At 34.2% G+C, this 15,587-nt stretch overlaps 1 protein-coding gene across 4 annotated transcripts in view; it reads right to left on the minus strand.

Moving 5' to 3' along the window:
* LOC150105111 (apoptosis-resistant E3 ubiquitin protein ligase 1) overlaps window positions 1-15,587 on the minus strand; it is a 377,933-nt gene that overhangs the window by 186,310 nt on the left and 176,036 nt on the right. For all 4 annotated transcript variants that reach the window (XM_090395495.1, XM_090395494.1, XM_090395496.1 and 1 more), the window contains one exon: window positions 9,961-10,130. In XM_090395495.1, the coding sequence (XP_090251621.1) occupies window positions 9,961-10,130 (170 nt within the window). The remainder of the gene's footprint in view (window positions 1-9,960; window positions 10,131-15,587) is intronic.

Raw genomic sequence — 15,587 nt, forward strand, 5'->3', positions numbered from 1 at the left:
TCTAGGCGAAAAGCATTAGCTTTATCACTAGTTAGATGATGGAGATTCCGTTCAATGTTAACTAGGAAATCTAGATATGGTATCTTATTAGGAACAATAGAAAAGTCATGTCCTTTTGATAGGACGAGTGTTTCACTATCAGTTAGAGGACATCTGGATATATTGATAATCCAATTATCTGGAGTTTTGAAGAAAGAGCTTCATATTTATGATTTAGACATAGACTTAGTTTATTATAGGCTTGTTGAGTAGAACATTTAGCCACACTTAAAACTATGTGTGAAAGATGTGCATCCAAGTTTGTGGAAATATAGGTGTGAAGATCAGAGATATGATGACAGTTAATAGCAAGATCACGTTTAGCAGCTTTAAGTTGGTTGTGGATTAAAGATAAGCTGGTGTTTCGATAAATATTAGGAGCTCCAGGAGATTTAATAGTTTCTTTAATCTTAGTAAAATTGGGAATAATCTTGTTGTCGCGGCATTTTTTTTTAAAAAATTGATCTTAGATCGTAACCTACCTTGTATAACTGAAAGTTTTCCTAATTTGCCTGTTATTTTGATAGCATTTTCCCCATGAAGGATTAAAATTTGATGTTTTAATGATACTTATGACATAATTATTTAATAATCAAAACATGTAAACACAAGAAGATATTTAATTAGCCAAATATTTCGGTCTGAAAATTGCAGACCATCCTCAGTGGCATCATTACAAAAACAGTTTAAAAAATATATATACAAGGTGGAATACTAACAGCAGATCATTAAAAATAGAACAAGTCGCGTGATGTTATATCACTAAGTATTAAAGGGAATATTATTAAGTAGAAACATGATTGAAATAAAAATAATAATTAACAATATTAATATTTTTAATCTTAGTAACAACATTATTAATTAATTAATAACAATATTAATTGTTTTGTTAAAAAAAGATTAATATGAATTAATGAGTTATCCTGATTAGACTTTCCCAGATTTTTGATATAGATATATACAGTCATTAGCTCAGCACGGGATTGAAACTAACCACAACATCCTTTGGTCCAAAATCCGTCTCTTACATAGATCCCACTATAAATTTGAACGTTTATTCAAAGAAAGCGTAGAGGCATTACTCCATCATCCTAACCTAAATCGGAATGACTGTATATCTATATCAAAAATCTGGGAAAGTCTAATCAGGATAACTCATTAATTCATATTAATCTTTTTTCTTAAATAAAACAATTAATAATATTATTAATTAATTAATAAAATTGTTAATTATTATTTTTATTTCAATCATGTTTCTACTTAATAATATTCCCTTTAATACTTAGTGATATAACATCACGCGGCTTGTTCTATTTTAAATGATCTGCTGTTAGTATTCTTCCTTGTATATATATATATTTTTTAAATTGTTCTTGTAATGATGCCACTGAGGATGGTCTGCAATTTTCAGACCGAAATATTTGGCTAATTAAATATCTTCTTGTGTTTATGTGTTTTTATTATTAAATAATTATGTCACAAGTATCATTAAAATGCAAAGATGTTTGACAAAATACCACATGGAACTCTGTTATGTAAATCATAACAGATGAGGATGGATACGACTCTGGTTAAGTAGATAAGAGGGTGGTTGCTGGGCAGACTTCAAAAAGTGGTATATGGAGAGGCAGAATCAAGACAAAAACAGGTGACTAGCAGTGTGCCATAAGATTCTGTGCTGGGACCATTACTGTTTAATTTGTACGTAAATGATATAGGAAATAATCTGAAAGGAAATATTTAGTTGTTTACTGATGATACGAAATTAGGTAGAGTAATAGTTAATCAAAGTGATGTGGAAAGGACAGGAATCAAACTCAAGTCTTTCTGACCAAAGGGCTTCTGGACTATTTAAATAGGCTATCGGTATGGGCAAAAGATAATTGGTCTCAGTTTAATGTGGAGAAATATAAAATTATGTATTTTGGAATAAATAGATTACAAGCCATTGTAATCTAACTCAAGCCATGTATCATTGAGACACATGAGATTTAGGGGTGGTGGTGGTGGTAGACAGAGAGTTAAAATTTAGAGTACATATTGCTAAGGTAGCCCATAACATTACTTGACTATTGACGAACAAATTAAAAAGTAGAGATAAGGAAGTTGTCATTCCTCTTTATGAGGCCTTGATATACCCACATCTGGATTACTGTGCTCAAGTCTGGTCCCCTGGGTTTTTTGGTGATGAGGAAGCAATGGAGAGGATTCAGAGGCGAGTGACCTGTGGAATGTTCCCTATGAGGATGGATTGAGGGTGTGTGGATTGCAGAAGTTGGTTGATAAGAGAAAAAGAGGAGGTTATGATAGAGACATTTAAGTTGCTTAAAGGGTTTTATAAGATAGATGCAGAGGAAATGTTTCAATACTTGGCCCCTGTGGTTAGTGTGGTTAGTAAGGGTGTGGGGGACTAGAATGTTTGCTTGGAGAGTTGTGAATGGGTTTGCCAGAGTCAGTTGTAAGTGCTTTGTCTATTAATGTGTTCCAGAAGAGGTAGGATAGATTGTCTGGAGAGATTGGGTCTCCAGTGATGAGTCTTCAGACTCCATGGAGACTGTATAATAATAAACGTGTAATCACCGTCCAGGATGTTGACTACTATGTGACCTATAGTTAACCACAAGCATAGGGATAATGTGGTGAGGACTATCTCTTCCACATTGTTGTAAGTATTCATGGCTATAGCCCCTTGTGTTTCACAGGGCAGGCTTGCCTGTTATGAGGGACAAAAAAAAAACTGAGTTTCCAGGTGAAAAATCCCCTCTACCTCTGTATGAGACTGGCTAACTCATCTTTAGTCGAAAGAGACCAGATAAAGGTTCTTCATATCATGGATAGGAATCAAACTCAAGTCTTTCTGACCAAAGGGCTTTGTCTATACTGACTGAGCTACAGTGGCTCTCTTTAGATCCAGAAAAACCTACCATGCTCCGCCATTGTAAATTTATAAACAAAAGATGGTTTTTAGAATCTGTGAGCATTTGTAGGCATCCTAGGCTGCCTACAAATGCTCATAGGGATGCACCCTAGGTAGGACTTGAGTCACCAATGTATTTCATTTAGTATTGTGTTGTATGTGCTTGTGTTACAAGTGTTATTTGTAATCCCTGAAGATGTCTCAGTGACTGAGACAAAATATTGGAAACATTTAAATTAGCTTTTAATCCTTTCCTAGTGCTGTAGGCATTCCATTAAACCTCCAACACAATGTCCTCCCAGCACTTAAGTCTTAAGGGATTAAAAATAACACTTGTAACCTCCAACATAATGATCTAGAAAAAGCATATGAAAATGTGCCCAGAGAAAAGCTTTTCAAAATACTACAATTATATGGGATTGTTGTGTTGGAAAAAGTGATGAGTCATCCCTTTTTCCCACCCAACGTTACGTTACCTCAGAAGAAAGGGATAAGGACATGCTTATGCCTCCAGATGGGAAATGTACCGAATAATGTCCCAAGAAAGTAAATATTCGGATGTATAAATTCCAAACATTGTTAAGATAGCCCATATGTTTATTGAGATAGTAATTGTGAATGAATTAAAGCAGAAAGTCATGTAGTATTAACAAATAAATATGTATAAGCTAAGTACAAGTTTAAGGCATGTAAAGGCAGTTCGTAGCCATGGCGTCCAATCGGCTGCTGCCATATGCGTGACGACACCGCTGAGTGAGGGAGCTGTTTCGGAGTATAAAAGTTTCGGCAGGAGTTCTAATCGCTCTCTTATCTCTTATCTCTTGTCTCTTATTCTCCGATTTCTTGTGTCTCGTCTCAGAGGTTCATCGGCACCTAGTTTCCCGTAGGAGAGCTATGTAGACCTTGCCATCACGTGTAGCAAGGATCTCCCCTTGCTATGCATGTTACATCGGTCAAAGCTGCAACTACAACGTGTTCAAACGCATAAGGAGAAAAAGCCGCTGATGAAATCTATGTCAGCGTACAGGTCTGTGCATGAGTGTTTTTGGTTCGTGTAGAACAAAGCCCGCAATCAGAGGAGGTACAGTGAACTGACCAGAATACCTAGTCAAAGCAAGAATGGTAAGTGAAGATTTTCTTATATTAATGCAGGATTAAAATATCCGTGAAGTAAAGGAACAGAAGTCAAGAACACATGCTATTTACGTGTTGTGCCAGAAGAACAGTCTGCAATTTGGACACTTTTGTCTACTGTTAAGAAGAAAGCATATAAGGCTCCAGCCGAACGGGAGGCCGAGCTCCGAACTGTTTAAGTGATTTAAGAAAAGTAATGTCATATGATCAGAAAGTAGCTAAGTGTTAACAGATATTTTGGGAGAGAGAATTAAGTAGAAATAAGCACTATTGTCCTAGAGAATTACATGTCAGATTTATTGAATTGTCTAGTGTTTACATGTAATGTTTCATGTATGATAGTATCAGGTAACTTAATTGTGATAGTCTGAGGATAGATATATGTACAGAAGTGAGGAATTTATGCCCAGCAAGAGATCATAGTGCAGAAGTTTAAATGTGTTTAATTAAGTGAGGGGAACCCAGACTCTTTTAAGGTTAAGAATTTAAATAACATGTATACTTGTCTTTGTGAAATAATAAATGTGTTTCTTTTTACATAATCAATTGAGTTTGTCATATCTTCTGCGGATTTGAATTACCGTTTGGAAAATTTCATACCATGCATTTAAACGGGAAACCAATAGTGATATGAGAATAGGGACCACGATTGCATATATCTTGATCCCTACTAATTTCTTTAAGTATTTTAGATAGTGTATCAGATTTTTGTTGCCGGCTGGCGCAGTCTTAAATCTATACAAATCTGTCGGCAACCGAAGTCTGAGAATAAGAGATACCACAAGTTTAATGTTAACTGTAAAAGTAAAGTAAAGAGGATTAAAGATACAGACAAGAAAAACGGGGATATAACAGGATGAATAGATCATTATATAGAGCGATATACAGTCTATATTTAAGTTGTCAGACTCCAGACTGGACATTATTAGCATTCGAGAATGTGTAAACATAGCTAATCTAAAGTGGCATGGCCACTTAAATAGAATGGATGAGGAAAGGTCAGTAATACAGGTGTTTGATGGCAAGATGACAGGAAAGAGACCCAGAGGAAGACAAAGGTCTAGGTGGATTGATTCAGTCAGAATTGCCTTAGAAGAACGAAATGTTAGATATGACAATAATGGAGTGCTCACAAGTAATAGACTAATTTGAGGAAAATTGTGGATAGGAGATTAATAATAATGTAAACTTAATCATGTAGTGCTGTCATAGTAGCCTGAACACCCCTTGGAGGTAGATATCAGGAAATTGATGATGATGATGATGGATCACATTATGAAAGAAAGTAGCACTAGGTTAATCCTGATATCAAAACTGCAGATGTTAATTTTAGTTTTAGTTTATACTGATATTATACACTTCAAAAAATCAAGTACGTCTGCGATTCTTCAGCAATGAAAACAGGCAGGAAGAAAAAAAACATCTGCTGCATCTTGAATAGGAAAACTATTGAATGAGTAGAACATTTCAACTAAAAAAACTGCACCTCATTAGGCACAATTTTTAGTAAATTAAAAATCTGGAATAAACAACAGAATCAGCAAAGCTGGTATAGTATAATCAACTGAATACATTTATATGGAATAAGTGAGAAATTAGTCAAAACACAAAAGTAGGTATATACAAGACAAGGTTCACACTGGTTTTGAGTTATGGATATTAAAGCTGGGTTAAAAATAAAACAGTTGATAAAACACTGGAGATCACGGATATGAGAGTTCTAATAAAAATTAAGAAATGAACAAATAGAACCTTTTTGTTCAATAGAAACATATTGAACAAAAAGCACAATAATATTAAGAATGATAATATTTTGAAAGGTACTTTACATTGTTTTATTAAAACACGTAAGGAATAGAACAACGTAGTTAGGAATATAAATTAAATTATCATCATCATCATCATCAAATTCCTGCCATGTACCCTCAAGGGGTGTACAGGATATGACAGTACTACATGAAAAAATTACATCATTACTAAATTAAACAATTAAATTAAATAAATTAAATTAAACTTTAATAAATATTTTCCGATATTTCGGCAATGTCACATTGCCATTTTCTAAAGGAACTTACAAAAAAAGTTACATGCAACATAGGCACTACAACACAGAAATTGGGAATGAAAAGATGAAGCTATTGTTCTCCTAACAGTCCTGATGGTGCCCTCTAGCGGGCTAAGTAGGTGTTCTTGGCCGTTGGGCTGAAGGTCTGCAGATGTAGGTCTCCCAAATTTGGGGCAGTCGCATACACCCAAATTTGTTGAGGTTTGGAGCATTTCTCAGGGCTGAGGCTGAATCAGCCTCAGCCCTGAGAAATTTGGGAGACCTACATCTGCAGACCTTCAGCCCAACGGCCAAGAACACCTACTTAGCCCGCTAGAGGGCACCATCAGGACTGTTAGGAGAACAATAGCTTCATCTTTTCATTCCCAGTTTCTGTGTTGTAGTGCCTACGTTGCACGTAACTTTTTTTGTAAGTTCCTTTAGAAAATGGCAATGTGACATTGCCGAAATATCGGAAAATATTTATTAAAGTTTAATTTAATTTATATTCCTAACTACGTTGTTCTATTCCTTAAGTGTTTTAATAATGCATAACCAACGTATAAGCCTGTCTACGAGAATCAACTTTACATTGTTAGCATTCAGGAATGCATGAGTAGTACTGATTTCACATGATATAATCACTTAAACAGAATGGGAAAGGTTAGTGAAAGAGGTGTTTGATGCCAGGATGGAAAAAAAAAGAGGAAAACTGAGATCTAGGTCAGCGTTTCTCAACCTTTCTAAGCCCAAGGACCAGTAAAATGCCTAAAACAATTCTATGGACCACTAAGGTTTTTTTTTTTTTTTCAATAATTTTAATTTTTACTTTACTTATTCAATTTGAATTTGTTTTGTTTGGATAATAAAAAATATATAATTTATTTAATTAATTTAAGTCTAAATGCAGATCACCTGTCCCATCGTCACAGACCACAGGTTGAGAAACACTGATCTAGGTGGATTGATGTCCAAAGAAGAAACGTGCCTTAGAAGACTGAAATATAAGAACTCACAATACTGGAATTCTGACAGATAGATTAATTCAGAGGAAAGTTGTTGATAGAAAGTTAATAATATAAACTTTTTGCATAGTACCATTCTAGTATCCTGTACCTATCAAATTTCAAATATGTACACTTTTTAGGGCATGATCATGAAGTAAATAAAGTAAAATTTGTATATTTGATGTATAAAAATAACAAAATTACTCTATTAGAATATACAGTTCTAAAATTTAGTTTATTAAACATATATTCACAAGAATATAATAATTTTATTACTGCAAATATTTGGACCAGAAACTAACTGGTCCTCATCAGTACATCAGCATAACCACAAGGTGAAGCTAGAGCAAATAATGTTAATCCAATTTACTGAGCTGAGCCACAAGCTGGAATGCCATCGAGTGGGTGGTTATAATAAAATAGGATTACAATTAATGCCAAAATTCATAATTAAGTGATTTGAAATAAAATAAAATTTATAATTTAGAAAATGAAATTTTACTCTACATAGAATCAACTCGAAAGGCACCTGTTGTTTACATCAATCCAAAACGTGATATGAACGTAAATTTAAGGAGTTCTATGAAATTCTTATCAACCACTCTAATCATAACAATAACAATGGTCTAAAAATCCTAATAATATGGAAGTCACATATTCTACCCACATAACCTTTTCACCTAAGAATTAATTATAAATAGGACTAAGTAATCCAGGATCTTAACTCTAGTATAACTTTCATGTTAAATTAGGACACCACTTTTGCTGTAATAAAACTATCTATATAATTTGTTCTTTGATGATGTTATGAATAGAATATAGCTTTGATGTATTTTTTTTTTCTCAATAGAGATTACGCCAGTAGAATAACAGTTGATCAAATCACTATCTCTTTGGCATACTGTTTGAAATGTAATATAACTTGTCTCTGTATATGTCTGTATACTCCAGATGATGACCTTAATATGAAGGTCGAAAAACGTCGGGAAATTAAAGTAATTAATTCTAACACGCTTGTAGTCTCCATAATTTGTCTGAAATGATTGTCTATTGCCAGTCATTCTAATTTAAATTTGGGCAGTGTAGTGCTTCAGCACTCACCTTAAATAACCACTCAACCCTAAACTTGCACTGATGTAAAAGGCAGGCAAGTACTGAACAATAGAATACTGTGGTGAGCAAGGCCAGATTTTTCAGATTTAATGTTGTTGATATAAGATTACTGCTCTTGTAGTCGTTTTTCCAACAGAATGTCCTGTTTGTCCAAAGTACAGGAAGAGGCACTCACACTGAACCTGGTAAACAACAGGGAGTGAGAGAGAAGACTGTTTATCTTTTGTGGATGGTAACCAAGCGGACATTTTGTTGATGGGGAATATGTCAGAACTAAATTTTATCTTTTCAGGATCTTTGCGATCATCTCAAAGTTGCCCGTGATGTATGGAATAGGGACTCACCATACAGGTTCGGGGTTCTTGGGAATAAACTTGTAAGAATCCAAGATGAATTTAAACTTCCTTGAAGTGAAACCATTCCGTAGTAGGATGCATTGGGTGGTACTCAATTCCTGTTGGAAAGCTTGGAAATTGGAACAGATATCATGCTCTGTTGAGCAAAGATTTGAGATGGAAGATGTGCTGAATTATACTGTATGTAGCAACCTGTAAGGTAGGTTTACGATGAACAGAAGTAGCAAGTATTCCAGAAGGGGTACAGGAAAGGAAGATGTCCAGGAAGCCTAATTTTCTACCCTTTTCTTTTTCCATAGTGAAATTGATGGGTGAGGGCTGTTGATTTTGGTTAAAAAAAGGTAGGCAGAGATTCTTCTGAGTCTGGTCAGATGGCAAACACATCATCTATATATCAAACCCAAAAGGAAGCTCAGGGTTGTATTGAAGAGAATAGGGGTTCCTCAAGAGGCTCTAGAAATTGGCAGGTGCCGGTGTCAAGAGACTTCCCATAGCAGTTCCTTCAATGTTTGTAGAACTGGTTTCTACATATGAAATAGTACTGGATGCATCACAAAGTTGAACAAATATGACCTTCACACCACATTCAACCTACATATTAAATTAGCAACTCAGATCTGCTGTCCTAAGAATAAACTCTGTCCCTTAGCATATCCTGGAGTGTATGAAGTTCCTCATGACTTGGCCTACTATGGACAGACAGGAAGATCTGTTATCATCCACCTTAGAGAGCATAAGAAATACATTTGTTAACATTATTATGGCAGGTCTAGACTGGCAGACCATTCATTGGACATCCCTTCACGCAGGATTAGATGGAAGAAAACCAATGTGCTATATAAAGAAGTCATTACAGGTCAGAAAGGTTATTTTTAGACTCAGCAATGCTGAGAAGAATTCTCCTAATCTGATTAAATATGGCTTCATTAATTTGTCAAAAATTTGGGAGACTTAGCTTAAGATCAACTTCTGCACAACTGCAATACTTCTTTTTTTACAACCATAGGATGCCAAATTAGGAATTTAGTATGTTGTTTTGTGTTCTGAAGATTCTAGTTTGAAATCCAGCAAAATATAAGCCAGTTAATAAACATATTTTTTATAATTTAATTCATTTGGTGTTGTAATAAGTTATGAATAAGGTCCATTCATATTATTATTAGATTATAGTCTATTCGAGTAATAATTAAAAGTACTGAAAGTTATTTTCCAAAAGAAACCATTTAATCCACTATTATGGAACTGATCTAGTATCACTTGAGCACAGTTATGAAAGAAATGAAAAATGAACAACAAAATCATTTTATTTGCTATTTCGGTGAAAAAAAATCAACTGGAAATTATACTAACCTCTGTGATAGTAACGTTATATGCATGATTAAGTTCTGAATTTGCTTCTGCTGTACACAGGTTGTTATATGAATCCCTGGGCTCCAGGAACAAGTGATGTTGATTGCCTTCAGTACACACTACTGTAGAGCAATGATGAATAAAACTAGTCTTCAAGGGATCAGGAGGCCCTGTATTAATAAATTATTAATAAATAAATTTGAAAACTATTTCAATTCAAATATTTATTTCAATTATGGTTTCATCATAAATTACATATAAAACAATCCTTTAGGTAATCAAATTTGAAGATTCTACAAAATGGTTATCATCTTTCCTTTCAAATATACTTTAATTAGTAATTTTAAATTAACTATAGATTTATTAGCCTTGCAGGGTGGTAACAGGGCAGTTCAATTTCAACTAAGCTTTGCTATTCAATTTTAATATCTAAAATTAGAAGCTATATGAAATTTATATTTCCGAAATCCTAATTATTGTTAATATTTGACTTAAATTAAGGGGATATTAAATCCCACATAGTTTTAAAACCGAATAAGAAACTCAAAGATCGGAATCAGAGAGTTTCTTGCCGAATATAGTAAACTATAAAGTATCGGCGACACTAGCGTTAGCAAATGCAAGTGATCCTAGTACGTAGTACAATACCGGGCAACTAGGATTACTTGCATTTGCTAACGCTAGTGTCGCCGATACTTTATAGTTTACTATATTCGGCAAGAAACTCTCTGATTCCAATCTTTGAGTTTCTTATTCAGTTATAAAACTATGTGGGATTTAATATCCCCTTAATTTAAGTAATGTTTTCATTGCTGAAATGAAGCTTATTAGCTCTTTATATTCAAGTTAATATTTGAATTTTATTAATGACAGTTCTTAAAAAACAAATCAGCTGACGCCTTTTTATTACCGTATATAGAGGGAATAGGCGGGGCCGTTTTTAGCCCTATCTAACTTTTGGAGACTGAGTGGGCAGTTCAATCTCCACTGGTACCCAATCAGAGTTAGTCGGCCCAAGGCTATCACTAATTATTTAATATAATTATTTAAATCTGAAAATAAATGTATTTTTAAAGGAGGGAAGCTATTCCATATTACTCTTGCGTGATTTTACATTAGTGTATGGCAATGATACATCATATCTGCAAGTTAACCATTCTGAAGCTTAGATTTCCTTAATGATGAAAAAACAGAATTTCTATTTGCAGTTTTATAATAATTCATAATCAATTACAAGAATAAAACTTTTTCAGCAAAGTTTTGTAATTATTAAAGGATCCAGAAAACATATCTAGGAAAAATATTCTGAAACATAGGTGAATATTACAGCTAATTCTCTTTTTACACGATTTCAAAATAACACGGAGAGAAGAGGCAAGGAATAAGAAAAGTCTCATTGACTATGTTATTGTTGATAGTGATGTTTTCTCCTTGGTGCAGGAAACCAGAGTGTACAGAGGATTTGAAATTGGAAGTGATCACTATTTAGTCTTGAGCAGGATAAAATTGAATTTCATATTGAAAAGAATAACATGTAAGAAAGTTTTAAAGCGAATAAAAGTTGAGCAGCTCTCAGATGTGAACTGTAGACTAAAATACACAAAGATTATTGAAGAAAAAATGAAAGAGTTTGAGAACAGGAATCAAACCTTGGAGATTCAGTGGCAAACTCTGAAGAAAACATTGATTGATTCTGCCAGAGAGGCATGTGGTGAGGTTGTCTGTAAGGATAAAAAAATCAGAACTCTCTGGTGGACACAGGAAGTTAAAGAGGAAGTGAAGGAAAAGAAGAAAGCATACCAAAAGTTCCTGTCAAATAAGTCAGCTTGTGCTCTTAGAGAATATAGAGACAAATGCAAGAATGCTAAACACTGTGTAAAACTAGCTAAACAAAAGTCATGGGAGGACTTTGGTAAGAATATAGAAAATAAATATCAAGAAGGTGGCAAAATATTCTGGAAGTTGTTGAAGAAGCTTAGGAATGGAGGAAAGAGTGCTATAAAAGGAATTAGAGATGATAAAGGTGACATGAAAACAGGAGAAAAAGATATCCTTGAAGTATGGAGTAATTACTTTGAAAAACTGCTAAATGAAACAAGCAGTGATGACAGCACAGTGGTAAAAAACACTGACCAGGCATGCAGCCAGGAATACATATCCATACTTGAAGTAGAAAAAGCCATCAAATGCTTGAAATGTGGAAAGGCAGCAGGAGCAGATGATATTCGACCAGAAATGCTGAAGTATGGTATAAGAGTCTTACAGTGGCTGCACTGCATAGTTCAGAAAGCCTGGACAGAGGGACGAATTCCCAATTATTGGAGTAGAGCTCTCATAGTACCCATATATAAAAAGGGAAATAAAACTGAATGTGAGAATTACAGAGGTATTTCAATACTGAGTGTTCCTGGCAAGATTTATGCAAGTAAACATGAGAAACGGTTGAGAAGAATTGTGGAAGAAAAGCTTGGTGAAGAACAAGCTGGATTCAGGCCAAATAGAGGCTGTCAGGATCAGATCTTCACTTTACGACAAATAGTTGAAAAAGCATGGGAATATAATAAAGATCTGTATTTAAGTTTTGTCGATTTGGAAAAGGCATATGACAAGGTGCCAAGAGAGAAGCTATTCAATATGTTATATGGTGTCAATTATATGGTGTTATATGATGTCAATGGGGCATTACATCAAGCAATATTTAGTCTTTATGTGAGTAAGTCACAGTTAGAATTGAAGGAAGTACAGGAAGATGGTTTAATGTTAAATCTGGTGTGAGACAAGGATGTACATTATCCCCTCTGTTATTCATTATCTATATGGATCACATTATGAAGGAAAGTGGTATTAAACCTGATATGAAAATTGGAGATGTTAATGTCAGCTCTTTGCTTTATGCAGATGAGGTTATACTTCTAAATAAATCCGCTACTAGTCTGCAAGATTCTCTGACCAAATTGAATAGCTCTTGTAATAAGTATGGTATAAAGGTCAGCAATAAAAAGACAAAGACAATGAAAATAGGCAGAATCATTGAAAATATCAACTATGTTGTGAATGGAGAACCTGTGGAACAAGTAAAACATTTCAGCTATTTAGGTACGATTTTTACTGAAGATGGTAAATTAAATATAGAAATAGACAACAGAATCAGCAAAGCTGGTATGGTGGGAAGTCAATTGAATAAATTCATATGGAATAAGAGAGAAATTAGTCGGAACACTAAATTAGCTGTATACAAGACAGTGTTCAAACCAGTTTTAACTTATGGATCTGAGAGCTGGGTCAGAAGTAAAACACTTGACCAAAGACTAGAGACCACAGATATGAGAGTCCTGAGAAAGATTAGACGTGTGAACAGATGGCATCAATGGCAATATCATATTAAAAATGAGGATATTAGAAAAGAACTTGACATTGTCAGCATCCAGGAATGCGTTAGCAGAGCTAATCTCAGGTGGTATGGTCACTTAAACAGAATGGGCGAGGAAAGATTAGCAAAACAAGTGTTCTCTGCCAAGTTGGCAGCAAAACGACCCAGAGGAAGACCAAGATATAGGTGGATTGATACGGTGCAAAATGCCTTAGATGATAGAAATATAAGATCTGATAATGTTGGAGTCTTGACAAGTAACAGACTGATTTGGAGGAAAATTGTAGATAGGAAATTAATAATGATGTAATTTTTTTCATGTAGTACTATCATAACCTGTACACCCCTTGAGGGTACATGGCAGGAATTTGATGATGATAATATTTTGATTTTACACGTTTCAAATGGCACTTCTTTTTAAAATTTCTGTTTGAATTCAGTTCTGTTAAAAAGGGTACTTCCATTATAATTATCATTTCCTAGTATGGTTCATATGTACTTAATCTTGAATTTTGGGAACATCCCTCAATGTTTTAAATATCAGGGATTACTCTACGCCACAGAATGTAGACAATTATGGTGACAACAAACAATCAATTTTTGTAATTGCGATTCCCCGAAGTTATGCCGACAGATGATCTGTTATATTCATTTGCCCTTGGTTCCTGGAAGCAGAAGGATGCCATGCTGATTCCTTGAAGTTAAGCTGGTCCGTTACTAGAGGCATGCCTATATAAAGATGCTTGGAAGAAGTTAAGCTGTTTGTAAACAATCATTTCTTGTTTAAAATTCGAAGTGTTTAAAACGATTACTCATTAATCGATCTCTAAGACTGCAGGCAATGAAAGGTGTGGATTTTAACACATTACCAGTGCACTGGAAGGCAAACAAAAATGGCTGGGTTACAAAATAAATTTTTGATGAATGGTTCCATCATGGTTTTGTTCCAGAAGTTAAACACTGTTTGATGGGAAAAAAAAATCTGGACTTTAGAGTTTTATTGATTATAGACAATGCACTTGGCCATCCTGTTTTAGAACACCTGAATGTGAAATTTTGTTTTCTGCCACCTAATACAACCACTAGGATCAGAGTGTGATCGCTACTTTCAAAACTTACTACATAAGAAAAACATTCCAATACATTTTGGACAAATTAGATAAGGATAATTTACTGACAGTTATTGATGTGTGGAAGAAATTTTCTATTTTGGATTGCATCAAACTTGCTAAGTTGGAGTTATCAGAATTGAAACCATTAACTTTAAATGGATGCTGGAAAGCAACTTAGCCAGAATGTGTGAAGAAGAAGAATCCCATACCTTTGCATACAACTGAATATCCCAATATCATCAGATTAGCACATGCAGTTGGCAGATAAGATTTGATGATTTTTCGTCTGCAGATATTGAAAATTAATGGTTGACAAGGCTGTTAGTGATGATGAAATAATAGAAGCTGTTCTTGAGAATATCGACGAAAAAGAAAAAAGTGACGATGATGAAGAGATTCCACTCGCTGCAGTATTAATTCTAGAAGGGCTTCAAATGGCTAGTAAATTGCAAAGTCATTTTCTTACACATGATCCAAATACTAAATGAGGTGAACAGTTTAAACATGAACTTAAGTCATGTATGGTGCAATATGAAGAATTATACAAAGATCTAGTCAAAACAGGATCTCAATGATTAATAATAGTTTGTGGAAGAAAATAAAATCATCCTTCAGAATTATTGGAAATTAGTGCTAATTTAGTTCCTTTTACTGAAGAAAACGTTTCGTCATTGCAGTATGAACAAGATGGCCAAAGTGTTTGAAGTGATTTAATTCCAGTCTCACACAAAAGAATGCAGTACTGTCAGAAAGTGATGGCAAATAAAATTTAACTAATAACCTTTCTTTTAGTGTTACACGGTGATCAGCATTCATTTTAGAAATTATGAACTTTACAACCATGTTATAAATAACTCTTAATTTCCCGACGTTTCGATCTTCATATTAAGATCATCATCTGGAGTACATACAAATGTACAAGCGCAAGCTGAGTTACATTACATACAGTGAGTAAAGAAACAATGAATTTGTTCACAGGTTATTCTACTGGCATGACCTCTAGTGAGAAAGGGAAAAAATACCAATTAATTAATTATTTAAAACTACATCAAAGGTAAATTCTATTTGAGATAACATGAGAAAACATTCTTTAACTAATAACCATATGAGCAGGTGTATTTGGGCCTTTTCGAATTTCTGTTTTA

Source organism: Typopeltis vanoorti, chromosome 7, assembly GCF_054136105.1.
Source record: "Typopeltis vanoorti isolate ZY-2024b chromosome 7, IOZ_Tvanoo_1.0, whole genome shotgun sequence".
Classification (NCBI taxonomy): domain Eukaryota; kingdom Metazoa; phylum Arthropoda; class Arachnida; order Uropygi; family Thelyphonidae; genus Typopeltis; species Typopeltis vanoorti.